This window comes from Trypanosoma brucei, chromosome 10, assembly GCF_000210295.1.
Source record: "Trypanosoma brucei gambiense DAL972 chromosome 10, complete sequence".
NCBI classification, from domain to species: Eukaryota; Euglenozoa; class Kinetoplastea; order Trypanosomatida; family Trypanosomatidae; genus Trypanosoma; species Trypanosoma brucei.
The window spans coordinates 3,039,195-3,059,115 of NC_026743.1; the positions used below are offsets into that span (position 1 = coordinate 3,039,195).

Below are 19,921 nucleotides of genomic sequence, written 5' to 3' on the forward strand. Positions count from 1 at the left end.
ACGTTTGAAGCATAATCATGACGGCGATGGTTCACCATCTTCGCTTCCTTGGTTATTGTTAACTAACTGCGAAAACAGACATACTCACGATAACGAAAAGGGGGAAGCTAGGTTCCCTGTCCAGTGTTACCCACCAGGCGGTGGGATTTGCAAACTGCCGCTAAACCCAATGTAAATCCCATACTGGGTAGAAACTCGGCCATCACTTCGAGGAAGGGAATGAAGATATAGTTTATGAACGACGTCTGTCCCTCAGCAATCATAGGGGTTTGGCGGTCCATGAACGGACTACATGACATACCCAGGGATCGCTCCCGGTCACCTTGCGTGTAGAACTCGTCGGACACCCTCTCGCTCCATTTAAGGTATAACGGAAGTGGACGACAACAATTCGAAATATCAGCCAGCTTTAGTGCCATCGCCAATGCGAGGTTCTGATCACAATCCTCCGTAAAAGGTCGCTTCTCGCTTAAACGACGCTTAAATTGCGTCATGTACTTCTCGTGCAAAGACATGTCAGTGGCCAATACCATGTCGATAACGGTATTTCGGAAATCTCGCCAGTGTTCCTCAGAAAAGCACGCCAAAATATTTAGCGCCGGATTTCTCATTAACTCAAATACGCTAGCAACGTGCATATTTTCCAGCACACTACGATCATTGTAAAGCGTGGCGTTGTACGTTTGCGTCAGTATACTAAAGTTGTTGTTAATGCCGGGGTGATTGTAATCGTGAATAGCCGCCGCAAAAAGGGCTGCAAGCACTTGCCTGTCGTTCAACTTGCATAGCTCCGCCAGACCGCCTTTGCTTAACAGATAGTGTGTGATATGAAGCACGTCTGCCGCGTGCATCGAGTTATGATACGGATTAGCATGGTATCCACCTTCGACGGCACTGAGCCAGTTTAAAAAAATTCGCTCGTTGATTTCAAATTTACGAAGAAAACCATACTTGACTACGAGGGCGTACATTGTTATAAATAGTGCGCCGCAGCCAGATTGATCATTCTTGCAATTGATATCGTCCCCATCAATAGCTGCCTGAAGCTCAAACACGTTGTAGTCCCAATCGTCCAACCCGTTTAATGCCCCCCAAACCATTTTGTGTTTTTTGCTCATTCGACTAAGACGTTCAGGTAGTTCTGACTCAGTGTAGGGATCAATCAAGCAGTCTGAAGCATTGCAAGCCTTCGATCCTTCAGTTTTTGGCCACCTACTCTTGATTAGCCGTAGAAGTTCCACATCGTATTCCTTGCACTCTTTCTTCTCGAATACCAGGCGGAGAAGTTTCCTTTCCGGTATATACGAGTCTTCGGCATGTGGACCCGAGGTTTCTCCGACACTTGTCTCCGACACTTCCTTTGCTTTTGGGTTAATTTGATTTGATAAACGGGAAATATTGTCTCTTAATTTTCCAATCTTAAGAGTATTCTTGGTGTCCTGCTTTCTACGCCAAATATTGTTCTCACACAGCACGCGCACTTCCTCTTCCAGCATTCTCACCTGCAACTTTGCCTTTTCCAGCTCCTCCATTATCTTTTGAACTTTGTTTTTCTCCTCCTTAGGGTTTGCGTAAACGGCATTCGCGTCAACCAAACATTTGAGAATCGTCGCCGAGGTATCTTCCTCAGTTTTTTGAATGGGAAAGCAGAGCGCACTCTTCTCGCTACAGTCCTCTTTGCCACAAAGAATGTGCGCAGTATCCTCCGATCTTGCTAGAATGCTAACGCAATTGCCATTGAACGCATTCCGAAGTACGTCAAAGAACAGTCCCCACCCAGCATCTTTCCCGAGCTGATATTTGATCGTCTCTAGAGCCTCTTCACCAAAATTGCTTTGATAAAACTCACCATTAGTGGTCGCCACGAAAAGCGCAAGCTGCCGAGCCGAGTTATCCATCTTGGCCATGGTAGAGGACCCATCAGATGTAACGGCAAACATGGTCGGGCACTTTCGGAGCGCTTCCAACATCGCCAACAGGGTACAATCCGCTCTCCTGGTTTCCCTAACTCCCTCCGCTTCTATTCCGCCAACCCCTCGCCTCTGGCTGAAGTTGCTGAAGGTGATGTCACACCTCCCGAGTCCCTAATAACCAACCGCCTCACCCCCGTATAGCGGCCTCGACTCTAACTTAGGTGGACGAAAAAAGAAGTTGAAAAGTGAAATCATAAACAAGCAGTGGTAGCGGAGTAAAAACGCAAACATACCCAACGTGGAAAAGCAGCTTCCACATACCCCGACAGAAGTAGTGAACTTGTATGGCAACGAGAAGGATAAATATAAAGATACACAAAAATTAATGTGTACGATATTTACATATACATGTGTGCACAGAGGCGGAGAACACCCCAAATAAGGAAAGATTAGAGAATAAAAGTGTGCGGACGACCCCGCACCACACAACTAACTCAAGGTAGCACAACTGCGCCCTTTTACCCTCTCCTTCTTTCTTCATTGGTTAGGTTAAATGCATTACGTTATTTCCCAGCATAGGCATCCGAACAATAAATACAGAGAAAAAAGAAAAAAATTAAACTAGACAACGGCATTCAAAGGCATGTTGGACTCACCCCTGCCGTGCAGTGCATCTCAGTTCGCATCACTCAGGGAAGCAGACAAACGTATATATATATATATATATATATATACTAAAATAACTTAGGGCATAACATGGAAACTTGGTCAAAAATTACACTTTCGAAGGGAAACAAAAAGAAAGAAGGATAACCCCATTCATTCAAACGAAACAATGAGCCCCCACCAGCCACGCCGGCACGAAGTGGTGGCCACACCGATTCGAGGACACAACGTATGGACAGGTAAGCGCCACAAAAAAATGTCTGATTTCTGTCAACGGAGCGAAGTGACCAAACAATCAAACAGAAAATGTGGGTGGAATGGTGCGAAATCAGTTCCTCGGGTTTGAGAAATTGTGGGGACGCACACCATCTCAGTGTAGGATGCATCTCGCAAGGAGCACTCGAAAGTTCATGCAACACAGTAAAGTGAACGTGGACACACAAACAACATCAATGTTTCCTCATAGCAGCAACGCGGATTCGGTAGTGCTGCGACGCAACAAACAAAGGTGAATGGGTACCTAATAGTCGGGGTACATAACTATTTTGAGCGAGCGAGCGGAGTCCCTTCCAAAGCTTCCTCGGTTTTAAAATTGCCTGCAACGCTCATAAAAACACATATCCTCAAGATACCTGGCATTCGTCCACATCTAACCACCATCACCCTCTCGATTGTGAAAAAGAGCGATCATGTAACCGACTGCTTACGCGCACCTGGTGTTGCAGACTCACATCCACACGTCTCCCCCCGGCATTTCAGAAGAAGTCAAAAACGGGAGAATAGGCTGCGCATTTCAGCGTGATCAAAAAGTTCAAAGCAACACTGCCATTACGTGCTTCCGTATTCTTACTCGATTTTATGCAGCTATAAAAAGATACGAGATACAACAACTTCCACCCTGGGACTCATATTTTACCCAATCGATGTATTTTTCACAATCATTTAGCATATAACAAACCCACTGCAGTATCAGGCACAAAAACAAATATATGTTGTCACTGTCCCCTCTCCCGTTTATTTCCGGGCGAACCCATTACCGCTGTCCCTGTCCACTGTGTGCATATTACTTTCTGCACCCTCACCAACACCTTTAGTTCGACCCCTCGCACAACCCGAAACGAAAGTTCACATAGTCTATAACGAGGGTAAAAGCATTCAACTGTATGATGGCAATTCTGTGACGGAATAAAAAAGGGGCTCCTCAAAGGGGACAATCACATTCTCTAAGTAAGAGCCTCTGCTGTACTCCTCGTTGCTTTCGCAAACGAAATACTTCTAACATGTGCCTCACCCCTCCTGCGGCACTTGAGGAGACAGCTTTGGCTCATGCCATTCTCCCCTTTGCTGCTTCTGACACTGCCAAACACGAGCACGAAACCCGGAACCTGGCTTTTTGTCAACAGCAGAAAGAAATCACAGAAATCGGCTATTAGCAACAACATCTTAAGGGGTGCAAACATCACGGCTGTTGATACCGTTAAGGACGTCAAAGGAAGTGCTCAGATCCTCGTGTATTCACCATCGCAAAACCCCGAGAATAACTCCTGCTGTGCCTCAGTCAAAGGTTGAAGTGGATGGCGAGGACTTTCTGGATAACGATCGAAGTACCTAGTGTCACCATCGTTGTTTAGACGCACGTGAATGGGAGCGGCGACACCTCTCTGTAGGAGAACGTTCCAATTAACCCCACTGTAGAACTTGTGTCGCTTAACGTCCTGCACACCACGTTTTACTGACCCAAGGCGTTTCGTTGGTTCAATTGTTAGAAAACTCTTTATGAGGTCCTTCGCCCGCATCTCCACCCACTTTGGAAACTGAAGTTTCCCCTCTAAAATTTTTTCGTATGTTCTAAAAGGACTCTCGTCGAAAAAAGGAGGATAACCGACAAGCATCTCATAGAGAAGAATTCCGAGTGTCCACCAATCCACAGCCCGATCGTGACCTTTACTTTGGATTATCTCCGGCGCAAGATACTCTGGAGTCCCACATAGCGTGTACGTTCTGTCCCTAACGCGTTTCGCGAACCCAAAGTCCGTAATCTTAATGTTTCCCTGCTTGTCCAAAAGCACATTTTCTGGCTTCAAGTCACGGTATACGATGCCGCACTCATGAATATATTCAAACGCCAAAACCACTTCTGCGGAGTAGAACTTGGCTACATCATTAGGGAATTTTCCCGCCTTCCGGAGGTGGGAGAACAGCTCGCCACCCACCACATACTCGAGGAGGAGGTACAATCGGTCATCATCCATAAAACCTTTATACATTGTCACAATAAATGGATGGCTCAACTCCTGTAGAATACTCGACTCGGCCAGTATATGGTCTACCTGTTTCATACGCAAAATTTCCTGCTTTTTAAGAATCTTCAAAACAACGTATTGTCCAGAAGCCCTGTGTCTACATAGGCGGACGCGCCCAAAAGTACCGGTACCTATTGTCTCTCGGATCTCCAGGTCTTGCAGCTTCCAGCTGGACACGTCCTTCCTTGTCAAGCACCCATCCGACTTCATCTCCTATCCCTTAGACCCGTAATCGGGACCAAATATGCGCAGGAAGCTAGACTAAAGGTTTAATAATACCGCCACAGCGGATATTACTCTTTCCTCTCAACAACTTCCCGTTTCGATGAAGCTCGCTTCCCCGTGTCACACCTTTCAATACACGCTGTCCTGTTACCGTTTCTTTGGAGAGGAGAAAAAAGGAAAAGAGGAAACTGCAGATACCCTCGTCGCAGAAAGCACAATGTTAAGAAGGAGAAGTATTTTATACGCTAAAAGATATTCTTCATGGGCATGCACGTGACAGACATTTATGAAGTCCTCTGAATGCATTTATCTCACGGTTTCGAGGGAGAAATCGTCAAACACAGCATAAAACAAATGAAAGGTAACTTTCATCCGAATAATTTGGCCAATCTTACGGCACCCGACTCTTGGACAGAATTCCATCCTTCCTCAATTTGCCGCAAAGCGTCAGTATCCCCTTTTGCTCTGTCCTTCAACTGACTTAACAATTCCGGTTCAGAATGACGGCGACAATCCGCACCCGCAGTTTTCCAATCGCCACAAAGGACATAGTATTCCATTCTCCATTCTATTTGAGGAATTTTAGGTATGTACTGTTTGGCTTGCTGTCGCTGACAATTGGCAAAAAGTGCTCTCACAAATGCAAAACCACTAACAGGGGACCTACCTTTGCCTCTAATATCACTTATCTCATCGACAAGATTCCACTGCTTTGTTTCCACAGCTGCTTTTACCATACACCAGGTATTCATTTTGTCGGAAACTCCAAACTTGTTCTTAATACGATCGGCAACATCCTTGCAACCATGCTCGTGGCAAAGAGTAATTGTTTTTGTGACACTGGCATCCAAGAAACGACGATCCTTTAGTTTCTTTACCAGATTTTTTTGTTCCTCCATGAGATCCATGTGCAGCCGAAGCCATTTTTCGCTATCAGAGGGTGGTCGGAATGAACCTGAAAGCAGCGAGTGGGAGTAAGTGCTCCCACTCAAACCGCCTTTCGAAGGTATATTTACAGTACCCATTGGGCATGACAACAGCGTAGAGCGCACAATATTAAGCTTGATTACTAGCAAGTCCTCACAACTTTGACCCCCCTCCCCACGTTTACCGGTAGAAACCCTTACCTCCTCGAGGTAGCGTAAAAGATCTAAGTAAGCGCACTCATCTGGGTATGTCTTAAAGATTTCCATCACTTTACTATTCGTCACTCTCGCTGACTTGGCAAATGCGAACAGCATTCTCCTTGATGTGACGAACTTCTTCAAGAGGGTCAACGCGTCACTGCTTTCAGAGGAAATCAAATATTTTATGACCGTAAAAATTAATCCTGTATCACCCGACCTTATAGCTTGTCGAAGCCCCTCCTCCAGTTGATTGATTTGCAGCAAGTGAGATATTCTCTCCGATACTGATGTTTCAGCCTCGAGTACAGCAAGAGCCGCACTTACTCTCTGACTGCGATAAAGTTTAAGCGCAATTTCGCAATATGCAGACTGCTTACAGCACTTTAATTTGTCCACAACTCTGGAGACCAGGCGCCCCTCATCTGCCTGCGAGACGGAAGAGTTCGTTAACATCAGCATCGCCCACTCCATCATGACATCCTTGGCGCTGAAACCCAGCAACTCACACACATGATATGCAAGTTGGTGATAATTCAGCAGCGCGAGTCGCCTTACTAATTTCTCTTTTAATTCTGACAACTGCGCTTGGGATAACAACGTCCCTGCTTTACTCTTGCACAACATATTGACCGCTCGGAGGTGCCGAATAACGTCAACGAAAACATCAGATTCGTACATTGCACAAAACGACTTACCGAAGGCTGCTACACGCATCAATCGCTTCTGCTGCGATACACTCAACTCGAATTTGGCAGCGGCGATGCAATCGTCCACTGCCTCGGAGAGCCCATGTTTGTCCCTTTGCAAATCACGGATTATTTTCACAGAGTTGGCGTTTCCACACATAAACTCATCATATGCCGATAACAACATGGCGGATTTAGCTCGCGATCCCACAGAAAAAATACGTCGTACGGGCTCGGGTACAACCTGGAGAAATTGATACGAGCGAGCTGAAAGAATCCGCACACCATCGCATTCAGGAACCAGGTGGGCATCGACCGGAATATCGTTGAGGTAATCTGATTTATCCGGATCATCGACACTGAGTAAACTGAGAGTCGTTGGAAAATTAAGCGCAGCATCGAACTGCTTATTCCGATGCAAGTACGATATGCACCTATCCCCACACCACATAAACTGAGATGGTATTACATCTGTGTTTATGTTCAAAAGACGTGTGATATCATCAAAAGAACGTGAAGCAACATATACTGTACCATCACGAACCATAAAAGCCACACTTCGGCCGTTGGGAGAAAGCGCCATATGAACAAAATTCCCACCTTCGATGTAAACACCCAGATCGTGGCACATATACTTTTCGTGAAATACGATATGATAAACGGTCGAAGCGTTTTCCGTTGTAACAAAAGGTACAAAAATCTCGGTATGCCCACTATCGCTAAATCGCGGCGGTACTGCTAACATTGAACAAGGTTTATTATCATGAAGCAGACGAGGTATTGAAATCGAGACCGCTTCGTACCCCTCAGTACTGCCGCTCTCAACCAGTACCAGTCGGAGTTCCTGAAGTCCTACAAGCAAGGCAACACCGGCTTCGGTGCTAGTACATAAAGATGGTACTGGAACCCTCAGAGACGACCCAATAGGTTCTCCTCTAAAATTAAAAAAACGCAGCGCCCCAGAATTAGAAACGACTATAAGATTATCTTTGGGATAATCCCAACATGCAAACATTAAGTTTGTCATATCATCCAAATATATTTGCGGAGATAAAGGATGTGGTGTCCCGTTGGCGTTGTAAAGTTTGATAACGCTTCCCCTACTCCCCGAAGAAGATACATTACGATGATACAAGGCCAGTAGTCCACCCGAACGACAATAAGCAATATCATACCTGAAAAAGTCAACGTCCAGTCCCCACAGTAAATCATCAAAGTCAACAAGTCGAACTACATTTTCTCGACCAAGAGCTATCCATGCGCCAACCCTTGCAGTTCTCACAAACCTTCTTGGACGTGACATAGGTTGGCTAATAAGTTAACAATATTAAAAATTGGGGGAAAATATTTCTTTTAAAAATTAATTGAACATGCACACCAAATTCAGCTTTTCTTTCAATAACAAACGTGTGTGGAAACAGTACTAATGTACAACTCAATTTCATTACATACATTTATAGATACGCATACGTAGTCGTAATGTGTAAAATACATCGCAAACATATAGACACGCACTCAATGGTAAATAAATAAAAAGCGGTAAGTACGTTACTCCCATTCTAGAGGAACAACACAAAAAAGGGTTAAAGAAAACTGCACATCTTCATGTACACACCTAGCGCGAGGAACTAATCTATATGATTCCTGAGGCTTCATCGTTACGTCCAAATTGAAAACAACAAGAATATCTGACCTAAACTCCGTTAACCATAAAAGGTCATCACCGCCAGGACACAAAAAACAAGCACTACGTATTTCCAAGCCAACACCAACGGTTCGTTTGTGGTTTGGTATTTGTGATATTGCCACAACGAAATTTCTAACTGTTATATCAGTTTTATTTTTAATCACGAACGACGGGCCCAATTCTGACCCTTTCCTCCACCAGTCCTTAATTGTTTTAAGTTCCGGAAGGGAAAGTGGAACGAAGTCAAAGCAATCCAAGCACGTTGCGCCCAAGGTACATGGGAAAGGAGCAGAGGAAGACACAGTTACCTGTAACGATTCATTTCCTTTGAGTAACACCACTAAACCAACCTCACCACCCTTGGCCTTTTTAGTAGAAAGCAATTCATTTCTGGGACAAACATCACATCTTCGCATTCCCCCCAACCCGTCAGCCGAATATTTGAAAATATGTAAGTGCGTCCATTCATCATGCATTTCATTATCTCTACTAGACGCTCGCACGACCAACACTACCTCTTTCTCCGAATTGCTGTTATTTGAGAGGAGAAACGAAGGATTACTAGCAAAAGTTGACACAGTATCCGATCCTCCCAGACAACAGCACGGATACTCAATCACATGTCTGTGAATATAGAGTGGATCACCGTGAGGCCAGAGAAGTAGGCCAATTCGTTCGAAATACGATATTGCATGCTCTAAGTGCATGCTATTGGATGGAAACTCTACTATACCATCTTTCACCAAATGTGGAGTAGCGCCGATATATTCAATTGGTTTATCATTCAAGGAAGAAAACCGTACCACACACGTATATCCTGAGTCAGCGTTAGGAGCCTCCACTGCCGTCAGAAGATAAGGTGTAAACGGAATAATACCAATTTCTTCCAAGCATCTAAAGGCTCTTTCAATCTCCGGATTCGCATGAAACGCAACTATTCTCCTTTTACGAACACAATCTTTCAAGAATCTGAATATATCAGCTACACTAACATGTTTCTTTAAATTCTTCATTTGAAGTTCAAAGCAGATACCACCGGTCAAGCACGAGAGGGCATAACCAAGACCAACTCCTGTAATATTTTTGTACCCGCCGTGAAGTTTTGCAAAAGCCTTCTCTACTAAACATCCCCAATAGTCACCACTGTTGCTTTCATGGTGAATACCCGCCGGACGATCACCGATCATCGGAATGAAGTCATCAATAACGACCTCTATTGGAGTATCACCGGAAAAAAAACGAAATGCAAAGGCTCCTATGCAAGGAAGTTTCCAAATGCAAAGGTGCCTAAGCAAATAAGAAACCTGTTGGACCACACTAAGGGCAGCACGAAGGTTAGAAGTATCATTTATTACTGAGGCTACCAATGGTTTGTCACCAACACAGCATTCGTTTTGATCCCTTTGGTCTTCTACAAGAGAGCTCACCCTCACCCACTTTATATCACTATTTTTTAAGGCAGTATCAGGCGGGAAACTATTATCTGTAAATGGGGCACCAGATGTAGCTGCGTTGTTCATAATGTCCCTGCAAGACGCATCGCATACCTCCGTTGAGCAATGACATGCTCCCATGAAGCAATCCTCATTCCACGATTCCATTCGCCACCTCCAAATTTTTGCTGTCTCTGGAACAACTGCTTTTCGCCATCGTGTTTGATTTACTTCCCACTGCATTCTATTTATCTCCGTCTGCAAATGTATTGCATATTCAACCTCACTTGATAAACCAGTGCCAGACAAGTCGACAACGTGTAACCCTGCACAGGCAACAGCCAAATCCTTTAATGCAGCACCGGACGTGCTATCTAAGTGTACGTTGCACAATACGAGACGTGTAACCGAACTGCTTCTCAGAACAGTAAAAAGACGTACTAACTGATCTGTTGGTACTTGCATCCCACTGACATCTAACACCTCAATTTCAGACCGCCTTTCAAGAAAATGAATAACACAATCGAAAAATTTAGACGAATAGACATACCTGCTGAGATTCAGTTCGTTGGGAGATTTTTCCAAACCTTCCAGCAAATCTGAGTATACTTTACAGCCCAACCACTCAGAGATATACCGGTACTCCTCAGCCACACTAATTATTTCCATTTAATTACTTCCTTTGCGTTTTCAAAGCGAATATTGAGGACATAAAGAAGGAGAGCAAGTACCGTAGGCACAACACGCCACTCCCGGCCCAGGGATAACAGAAACTATATTCATCAATTGAAAAGTAGATATCAAAGGTTTCAATGTCCCCCAGAGTCAGAGTAGACGCAAGCCGTTGCGGGTGTCAACGCCGCTGGTAACGCAAACAAGTAAAAGCTAAAAAATTACGTCCTTATCGCAGTCACCCTCCCCCCCCCCCAAAAAAAAACGTCAAGATCGGCCGCGCGTTGAGACAAGGCAAATAAACCACACATGGGAAAAGAGAATTTGTAGAAGCAAATGAAAACGCACCGCACACGAGCGGTGCAGAAGTACAGAGGTAGCTGGTAAAGAAAAGAAGTGACACCGAAACGCGCGCCGCCATAGGCTAAGCAACAACCCCCTCCACACAACCCATTTCGTGGAGCGCAACGGCGCTCCGGCGGCAACGACCACGACCAGGCGCACCACGATCGGGCACCACGTCGAGGAAAGAAAACAAGGGGCCCCTACACAGCCTCGCCGCAGCAATCCGGAAATGCGCAGCAACCAACCATCGCGGAGAAGGTTCCGTTGCCCAACTCCGCCGCTAGAAGGGGGAAGGAAAAGAAACACGCAACACCGTGCCAGTTCAGCGCTTTAGAGGGCCCAAACGGTATGTTCAAAGGAAAACCTGCTACGGGGAGGAGATTGACAGACGGTTGGTAACTGTCTGGACCTGTTCATTTCGGCTGCGTGTTACCCAAAGGGAGGCGGCGCTTACATATTCGGGTAACTGCCAGTCGTTATGTGGCTTCCGAGGCTTGTAGAAGGAGGAGGCCGAAACGGTATCAGCTACGTTACCGATTTGTGGTCGGTGAGCCGCCGATCCTGCGTTTGCTTGTCTTCGTAGGTCGCCAACATTTTCAACATCGACTTTGATGCTCCTTGCTCAGTTACGAGGCTGTTGGTGACTGGACCACGCGACCTCGGCGGTTGAAAGCGAAGGTGAACACTGGGGCGGGTAAATTAAAGAAAGTCAACTCCTGGATGTGGGCGGACGGGTCGTTAATTTCGGCCGGTTTGTTAGCAGTTGTGGCGCTACTGTTTAAGCAGGTGAGGGGTGTGAGACGACACCGCGCACCCAATTATGGGAGGAGTACATCGGTGGAAAGCTGACCCAGGGCGCTTACCGACATTGTGAGAAAGCGATGTCAAGGGAGGGGAACGAGTGACAGTGCCCACAAACTTTTCATCTCTTTCATTGGCTTCAAAAAAAAAAAAAAGGTCCTCTCAGAGTAAAGGGAAAGACTACGCAATCAGTATGGACTAATATGATAAAATCAACTGTAAGGAAGAAAACCCGACGGAGGTAACCTGATGCCACAACAAACCTCGGCGTGGAAGATGGGAATCATTGCAACTCCGAAAGGGTGGAAGAGAAGTGAGGAGGTAAACAGTTTGAGAGTGATTAAGAAGCTACATCATGCCGTTGTGAACCCGTGGGTTACACCCCGCTCCCGGTGGTGACTTCTTCAGAGGGAAAGGAAAAAATATTTGGTCAGCTGTGAACATGGGACATTGAATCGATCGGTCGGTCAACGTGCGTAGCAGTGGAAAATGGGTCGTACGGCAAAAAATTCAGACAGTGTTCCAGAGATAACTCGGGTAATTCCCCTAGATCACACCTGACAACACTGCCAATGATGCCTGCTTGTCCGCCAGGAAACGACGTCAACGCCACGAACGATTCGACACATGGGCCCAATAATGTCCTCAAGGCACTATACTATACAATGGTGGAACGACTCGGCAACTAACCTCATGATAAAGATAGAAAACTGGGAAAGGGCAGCATTTGAACGGCTAAAAAGAACAAATAAGGTTAAAAAAAACACAAGGGGAACCACAGTTGCGACACCCGTGTTGTAGTTTTTTGAAAGAGACAAATTACACTTTGGAAAGCGACTCCGTGTGGTTTGATTCAGCCTCTTCACACCCCTTTGCGTACGTATATGAGGAGCTTGGATGCGTTGTGAGAGAGCGGCGCAACTTTGAAGAGTGTGATACGGATGACGACTTATTAGCTACTCGAAAAGCTCGTAATGTGCATAACAAAAATAAATCCAGCGTATAAGGAGACAGGAACGGTAAACACCCCAATGGAAACGGGAAGGGAAATGGATGCACAAAGGTTAGTGTCTTGTGTTAGCTTCCGGATTCGTAACGGGGACAACGTCGGCGAGGTAGTAGCACACAGAGTTGCAAAACGTTTAGTGAAGCAGTACGCGTCGTATGAAGATGGCACCTGCTATCCAGGATATGATGTACTACGTTTGGTGAATGTGTATTTGTTCGTTACGGTTCACGATTGGACAAGAGGAAGAGGCTTTGGTGGTTGGATACGAAGGTATTATAATTTATGAGGACGGACTCGAATAAATAGCTGGCTCGGGTTTCTTAAAGGTAGTTAAGCCATACACACTGAACACGTGGAAAGGATCCGGAGCCGCATCTGGTCGTGACAGCATCATCGTCGTAGCTCTTGTTATCGAACTTCACCATCTGTACGTCGGGTTGCGTGGCGGTGAAGTAAACACGTAACTGCCATGACAGACAAAGCTGGTAATGCCAGAGATTCCAGCATATCCTTCCCTCATTGTCTGTCTGGGGATGCTGTGAAGAGTGCAACCACTCGCCCCTTAATTTGTGCTTTTGGCATTCATCGGTTATACAATGCCATCGTTGCTAGGTGAGGTTGAAATGTTAACAATGTGATGCGTAGCGATGTGAACGGAAAGTGCCCTTACATCGCCGACGAAACTGAAAAGGTTTGGAGTGCATGTCTGATTTCTTTACACCCCAGTGCGCCATCAGGTACGTGGTTCACGTTGGAATGGGAAGGGGCGGCGAAGTGGCGAGGCATTTTTGTAATCTTAACGGACCTTGTACGTTTACTGTCTTCGTATTCGCGAGAATACACAACGTTACTTTACAAGTTATTGCGCGGCAGAAAGAATGATGTTGAAGCAAAGTGGCGCGGATCGTGCACACACGAAACGGTGGGGACACGGAACTTGCCAGTTCTACGACACAGCTTCATGTAAGCGATGAGGGAGTAGCTTCATCCCCCTTTAGTAAGAGTGGACATTCAGGCGATATACTCTTACCTTCACCGACGTTTGGGATGAGGACGGCGGTGTGGACATTCTGACACGGGTGACCCGGTGGTATTGACGGCTCGCAATCAAAAGTTAGGGGTTAGTTGTGGTATGAACAGGGTGTCAAAAAATATGCGGGAAAGGCGGCGTTTACCGCCTTTCATTTATACTATAAGTGAATCTGCTCTGCGAGAGGTGAGTCTATGGGAGCACTATCCTGTTGTTTCGCGGAGGGTGCCATATTTTTTGCGCTCGTCATTAGTGTGGACCGATGGTGTCATAGTCACTACATATGCACCCTCTGACTTAACAGCACGGAGAGTCACTCAGGTACCAGATTATACGCCACATGTTTGCCGTGTGGTAGTCGCCTTTACGTCACCTTTTATTTTCATGCTTTGCTCTCCGTTGACACACCGCTGCTTGCCCCATGGCATATTCTGTGGATTTGTTGGGAGATGAGACAGGCTTGTGCCCAGACAAACGTACCGTATTTGAAGTCCAACCTTCTATTCAGACAGATAATACTCGCCATCAGCTTACCGAAGTGATGTTAACTGATGAGTTTCGGTGTAGGGCTGTGTTTTTTATTCAGAGAGTTGAAGTGCGATTTATGTGTCAGGGGCGCCGTTTTCATACATGTACATATCACAAAGGTAGGTGGATGGAAGTGGTTGTTATTTTTTTAAAATGCAAATGAGCACACTTTATTCTAGTCATGTCACGCGTAGGCGTGCAGAGGTTACGTTTGAAGCATATTACCCAGTTCGTAAAGCACGCTGAAGACATTGAAAAACACATCACCAGCTATGTTGATTGACACCACCAGTAGACAAAGCTGACCACTGTGTGTGAACACTTTTTCGCACATGCCAAATTCTTTAGCTATAATACCTATGAGGACGCGGTGTGTTTAGCTTAGTAGTAGTTTATGGAAGAGGGGGGACATGCTTGTAGGAAATGCTACTTGGTCGTTCGTGTGAAGGCTGTATAGCTCGTGCAGTTGAGCTGATTGCCAATGGTGTACTGATGCTACGTCAGCGGTGAGTAAATACTGCTTTATTCGATACTTCTATGTTTCAAGGGGGTTTCTGCTAGATGGTAGTTTTTCACATTTTTTACTTTCCTTTCCTACACACGAAGTTTACTGTTGTTGGGAAGCAACTATCACGTGCATCGCCGTGGTTATATAAATGTTGTGTGCATTGGAAGTGGTTGCCCAAACTCCCTCACTACATGAAGGAGGAGGCATGCGTCCTTAGTAAACCCCGAAATACTTGCCTGTCGACGTGCTTCGCGTGACGTGAAGAGGGAGTTTATGTCAGTCGTCTGCCCTCTCCCTCAGGGCCCGACCTGAAATGATGCTGGGGATGTTTAGTATTTCTTTGCTTCTGTACAGTTTTCTTTACGTATATACCCTTCGTCGCGACGGGCCCCACATGTCTGAGCACAGCTATTGCAGTCCAGAAAGCCCTGTCGCGTTGCATGACTCTCACTACCCCCTGGCATAAAATACTACTAACAGTGTGTTTTCCTCTCTGTCTTTTAGGGCATAACAGTTTCGAGCCGTACAAATCCTTTTAGCTGCCACCGCGTGTTGACGGGGTTACCGCTACAAGACACTGCAACGACACACATACACAAATATATATATTACAACCTCCTGATCTAGGAAACGGTTCCCTGGTGACTGCAACTGGATAAATCCCTCCGCCATGAAAGCACCAGCCTTGCTGTTGTTTTTACTGTCAGCATGTGCCGCATCGCCGCCGACGAGGGGAGCCGGGGGTGTACAAGTAACCGTGACAATTGTGTCTCTGATGTACAGTAAAAACTGGCCTGCTGAATATATTAACGCTGTCAATGCCGGTTTTAACGCATCCCTGGCCGCCCGGAACTGGGTGGTAGCGCCTGGGGTTAATGTTTCGGTAGTTCCACCCCCGTCGTACGACACCCCAGCATATCAGCACCTGGAGAAGTACTTAGGAAATGTAAAGGACGATAACAGCAGTATGGTGGTTGTGTTGGGTCCCATGGGCGAAGAGAGCAGCTTTGCCTCGTATGATACCCTGAAGAAACACGGTCTTGTTGGATTCGCTCCTATGACTGGGGCTGCGGGTTTTCAGACTTACCTTCCACATCTCTATTTTCTTCGCCCTGGTTTTACGGGTGAACTCATAGCCCTTATCCGTTATGCCGTGACTTACCTGCGCGTTCTCCGGTTGGGGTTTACCTACCTTGAAGGTATGATGGGGGGTACTACCACATACGAGAGTGCTGTGAACTTTTTGTCACGCATGGGATACACGTTTTGTTGTATTTTCACAGTGCACGGGACAGCCGAAAGGCGGACGGTAACAGCTAGGGAGTTCGATGTGGCATGGAACGAGTTTGCTGGGAAACTTCCGCAGGCTGTTATTGTTGTTGCTACTGTAAATGATGAAATAAAGAATTTCGTCAAGAACCTTGTGGCTGATCCACGCACCGCGGATGCGTACCTGTTGGCTCCCTCACTAATGCAGAAGTCGATCGTGACAGTATGGAAGGAGGCATTGGAAGCTGCAAATGCCACTTTTGTCCCTCGTCGCGTAATTCAGACAGGCACCAACCCACTTGCCAACGACACAGACAGTCGTGCCATTAGTCGCTTTCAAGGTGAGATGCGGGATTATCTTACGGCACATGGGGAATGGGCCGGTGTCGACGACGCAGAGTGCTTCCTCAAGGACGACGCAGAGGGAGAACTGATGGTTGCTGGTTGGCTCGCTGGAGAGGTGCTATCGCAAGCTCTACGGAGCCATGGATGGATGAACAATCGCACAGCTTTCATGGAGTCGCTCTACGAGCAACGCCGTTACGTCGTTGACAACATCGTTATTGGTGACTTTGGAGGTGGTTGTGAGGACAATTCTACTGATAGCGGTGCCATCTGCCAGTGCAACCGCGGCGGTAGGAAGGTATACATGAAGGAGATTGCAGAGGGCTACCGACTAAGACCGCTTGTTGGCGGCTACATCGTACAGTCCCAGCTGGAGTGTAATAGTGATCCTGCAATCCTGCAGCCGCCGCTCAGCGGACTCGCCATCCTCATAAATGATCGACAGGAGCTTACGAGGGCTGTGAAACAGTTTAAAATTGGCACGTCTGCTGTATCTGCAGATGGCGAAGACGATGACGTGGACAGGCTTGTCATTCAGGTATTTGACACAAAGGCGCATACTGCTTTCGACGATCTCAAGGCGCTGCAACAGAGGAAAATTTTAACTGCTTTGTTCGGTGTCGTAACTGAGTCGGTGCTAGAACTCTCGAACGTGACATTCATTGACCCAATGGTGCCAGCCCCTCATTTAAACACTTTTAACAGGAATGTGATCCGCCTGTCGCCAACATTGGAGCAGCAGCTTTATGTACATGCGACCTACCTGTCTAGCATCCGTGCTGTTAATGTCCACTGTATTGTTAGAAGCACCGAAGCGGCTCGCATCATCGACGTGCTTAGGAAGACGTTGATTACCTTTGGTCTGAATCTCAGTTCCACAAAAGTATTGGAGGCCAGGACCATGATTAGGGGGAATCTACCGACAAGGGGCAGTGTATTTCTCATTGGGCTCGTCGGCACTGACATTGCGGCAATTGAAGAACACCTTCGCACACACGAGAGGACTCTTATATTTGTCCAGTATTCTGACATCGCGTTGCTATACAATGAGTTTGTGCAAACATTTAACAACACTCATACTGCCGAACGTCTTGTGTTCGCAACAAGTTTACCGCACTGGGCTGACGCCAACACGACATCGGAGACTGTGCGACGGTTCCAGGACGTTGTATCTGATGTGGCGCTACGGACACCGCTGTCACTGTTGGGTTTTGCCACCGGCAGGTTGATGCAGAGGAACTTGCAGCGTATGCCCAAGGTGACCCCTGAACTCCTGTCCGACCTCTTCTTCGAAGAAACAGTGATCACTGTCGACGACATGCGCTATGGACCATTCAGGCACTACGATTGCGTAATCAACGATGTCGTTACCGAGGATAATTGTATAACAAATTTTGGTGCGGCGGACATCAGTGTGTGGTCGATGGCGCGTGCGCTACGACCACATGAGCCAGTACTGCAGGAAGCGATGTTTCCGTCGATGAAGTATAACGTTCCTAAAGGTAACGCCCTCACCCCCGCACAACTTGCTGGCGTAATCGGTGGGACCTCGGCAGCCCTGTTCCTCCTTTTGGGGCTTGGCGTGCTATTGTACTTCGTCCTTCGCGATGGTCGCGACAACGACAACGCGCCCAAGGAGCCAACAGACCCGGTGACGCTCATCTTCACCGATGTCGAGAGTAGCACTGCGCTGTGGGCTGCTCACCCCGAACTGATGCCGGAGGCCGTTGCAGCTCACCACAGCATGATCCGCTCGCTGATTTCCCGTCACGGATGCTACGAGGTGAAGACGGTTGGGGATTCGTTCATGATAGCCTGCAAGAGCCCAACAACCGCAGTCAAGCTTGTGCTCGACTTACAGGTGATGTTCATGCAGTACGACTGGGGCTCTTCTGTGTTCGACGATTCGTACCGCGAGTTTGAGTTGCGTAAGGCGGATGATGTCGACGGTTACGCCCCACCAACCGCGCTCCTTGACAGCGCAACGTACGGGCAGTACTGGAACGGGCTGCGAGTGCGAGTTGGTGTGCACACCGGGTTGTGTGATATTAGACATGATGAAGTGACGAAGGGTTACGATTATTACGGGCAGGTTCCCAACCTTGCTGCGCGGACGGAAAATGTGACGAACGGCGGGCAGGTGCTGCTAACGCACGCGACGTACCTTGCACTCAGCACCGCAGAACGTGAGGAATTTGACGTGACCCCATTGGGTGAAGTACCGTTGCGTGGTGTGCCGGAGCCTGTTGTAATGTACCAGCTGAACGCCGTTCCCGGCCGCTCTTTTTCTGCACTTCGTTTGGACCGAGTTATTGACGTGCTGGAGGAAGGCGGGGACGGCACAGGCACTTCTGGTAGCGACCGCGCGTCAACAGTCATCGAGCTGAGTGAATCTGCGCAAGCGATTGCTTCTTCCCTGCTGTCTCTACTGGGGACCCTGACACCCGCACAACGCCACAGGACGCTCATGCTCTTCTGTGAACGCTGGCGCGTCGCACTTCCTCGTAGCTTGGGCCCCGTATGGGACGATGACGGCTGTCGTGAGGTTATACGGCGCGTCGCCGCAAAGGTTGGTCACGTTGTAGATTTTCATTCACTGGGAACGAGTGAGCGCTCGTCAAGCACGTTGTCAAGCGCATCGATAATTATTATTCCCAATCGGACCACGGATTTTGATAAGTTTTAAGGGTTTTGGGGGGGTTAATAGCACAACAGGAGCCCGAGTCACGTGCCAATACGCCCTCCCGAGCAAAACTCTTTGCCAGATGTAAAGTGGCTTTGTTGGTTTTCCACTCCCCGCCGGGTGCCTTGTTTTGTTCCTATTAGCTAGTGCCATTTTAAAAAAAATTTGTGGTGAAAACGTTTTTTACAATTTCCTCCTTCCCTATGGACAGATATTTTAATAAATAGGAACTAACACATGTGCTTACTAACAAAAGTTATGTTGTTGTGCTGGTATCTGAGCGTAGTTGTTGCGCACATATGCGCTAATGGGTTATCGACCTCTCCCGTATTCTACGTTATGGGAGGGAGGGGGGGTTTGGTCTCTTGTGTTTTTCCCTGCAGTTGGTACTTACACATCATTATGTAACCATGCGCCAAGGAAATTCACCTCCGGCACTGCTAACAAACCTATTTAGGTTATATTAGTGGTAAATATTTTTTTTTTCAAGTAATAGTGAACCTCTTTTTTCGAAATATTTTCTTAGCAGCATACATATCTTATGGGGCGAGTGCTCAACAACGTCTCCGGTGGTGAAATCTTATTATTTTTTTTTTCGTTCCCGATAGCCTGATGGCCTTAACAAACAAGAGAGAGTCTCTGTCACCCTTTCTTACTTACGGTACCCGTCCCTGTGCTTCGTCAGTGACGT

The 19,921-nt window shown here is 47.0% G+C and overlaps 9 protein-coding genes across 9 annotated transcripts; 4 read left to right on the forward strand and 5 right to left on the reverse strand.

Annotated features, from left to right (window-relative positions):
• Positions 1-107: 107 nt before the first annotated feature.
• Positions 108-1,970, reverse strand: TbgDal_X15680 (3', 5'-cyclic nucleotide phosphodiesterase,putative; the record flags this gene model as incomplete). The annotated part of the gene is made up of 1 exon (XM_011780430.1): positions 108-1,970. One exon carries the CDS (start codon positions 1,968-1,970, stop codon positions 108-110), a length of 1,863 nt encoding a protein of 620 aa, XP_011778732.1.
• Positions 1,971-2,647: 677 nt separating this feature from the next.
• TbgDal_X15690 (hypothetical protein, unlikely) lies at positions 2,648-2,965 on the reverse strand (the record flags this gene model as incomplete). The annotated part of the gene is made up of 1 exon (XM_011780431.1): positions 2,648-2,965. One exon carries the CDS (start codon positions 2,963-2,965, stop codon positions 2,648-2,650), a length of 318 nt encoding a protein of 105 aa, XP_011778733.1.
• A 1,113-nt stretch (positions 2,966-4,078) lies between these two features.
• On the reverse strand, positions 4,079-5,092 carry TbgDal_X15700 (protein kinase A catalytic subunit; the record flags this gene model as incomplete). The annotated part of the gene is made up of 1 exon (XM_011780432.1): positions 4,079-5,092. One exon carries the CDS (start codon positions 5,090-5,092, stop codon positions 4,079-4,081), a length of 1,014 nt encoding a protein of 337 aa, XP_011778734.1.
• Positions 5,093-5,475: 383 nt separating this feature from the next.
• Positions 5,476-8,223, reverse strand: TbgDal_X15710 (S. cerevisiae Vps16 homolog, putative; the record flags this gene model as incomplete). The annotated part of the gene is made up of 1 exon (XM_011780433.1): positions 5,476-8,223. One exon carries the CDS (start codon positions 8,221-8,223, stop codon positions 5,476-5,478), a length of 2,748 nt encoding a protein of 915 aa, XP_011778735.1.
• A 245-nt stretch (positions 8,224-8,468) lies between these two features.
• On the reverse strand, positions 8,469-10,709 carry TbgDal_X15720 (calpain-like cysteine peptidase, putative; the record flags this gene model as incomplete). Its single annotated transcript, XM_011780434.1, has 1 exon — positions 8,469-10,709. The coding sequence occupies one exon, from the start codon at positions 10,707-10,709 to the stop codon at positions 8,469-8,471; it is 2,241 nt and encodes a 746-aa protein (XP_011778736.1).
• Positions 10,710-12,832: 2,123 nt separating this feature from the next.
• On the forward strand, positions 12,833-13,153 carry TbgDal_X15730 (hypothetical protein, unlikely; the record flags this gene model as incomplete). Its single annotated transcript, XM_011780435.1, has 1 exon — positions 12,833-13,153. One exon carries the CDS (start codon positions 12,833-12,835, stop codon positions 13,151-13,153), a length of 321 nt encoding a protein of 106 aa, XP_011778737.1.
• Positions 13,154-13,504: 351 nt separating this feature from the next.
• TbgDal_X15740 (hypothetical protein, unlikely) lies at positions 13,505-13,834 on the forward strand (the record flags this gene model as incomplete). Its single annotated transcript, XM_011780436.1, has 1 exon — positions 13,505-13,834. One exon carries the CDS (start codon positions 13,505-13,507, stop codon positions 13,832-13,834), a length of 330 nt encoding a protein of 109 aa, XP_011778738.1.
• A 165-nt stretch (positions 13,835-13,999) lies between these two features.
• TbgDal_X15750 (hypothetical protein, unlikely) lies at positions 14,000-14,350 on the forward strand (the record flags this gene model as incomplete). The annotated part of the gene is made up of 1 exon (XM_011780437.1): positions 14,000-14,350. One exon carries the CDS (start codon positions 14,000-14,002, stop codon positions 14,348-14,350), a length of 351 nt encoding a protein of 116 aa, XP_011778739.1.
• Positions 14,351-15,603: 1,253 nt separating this feature from the next.
• Positions 15,604-19,233, forward strand: TbgDal_X15760 (ESAG 4 (expression site-associated gene 4) protein, putative; the record flags this gene model as incomplete). The annotated part of the gene is made up of 1 exon (XM_011780438.1): positions 15,604-19,233. The coding sequence occupies one exon, from the start codon at positions 15,604-15,606 to the stop codon at positions 19,231-19,233; it is 3,630 nt and encodes a 1,209-aa protein (XP_011778740.1).
• Positions 19,234-19,921: the final 688 nt, after the last annotated feature.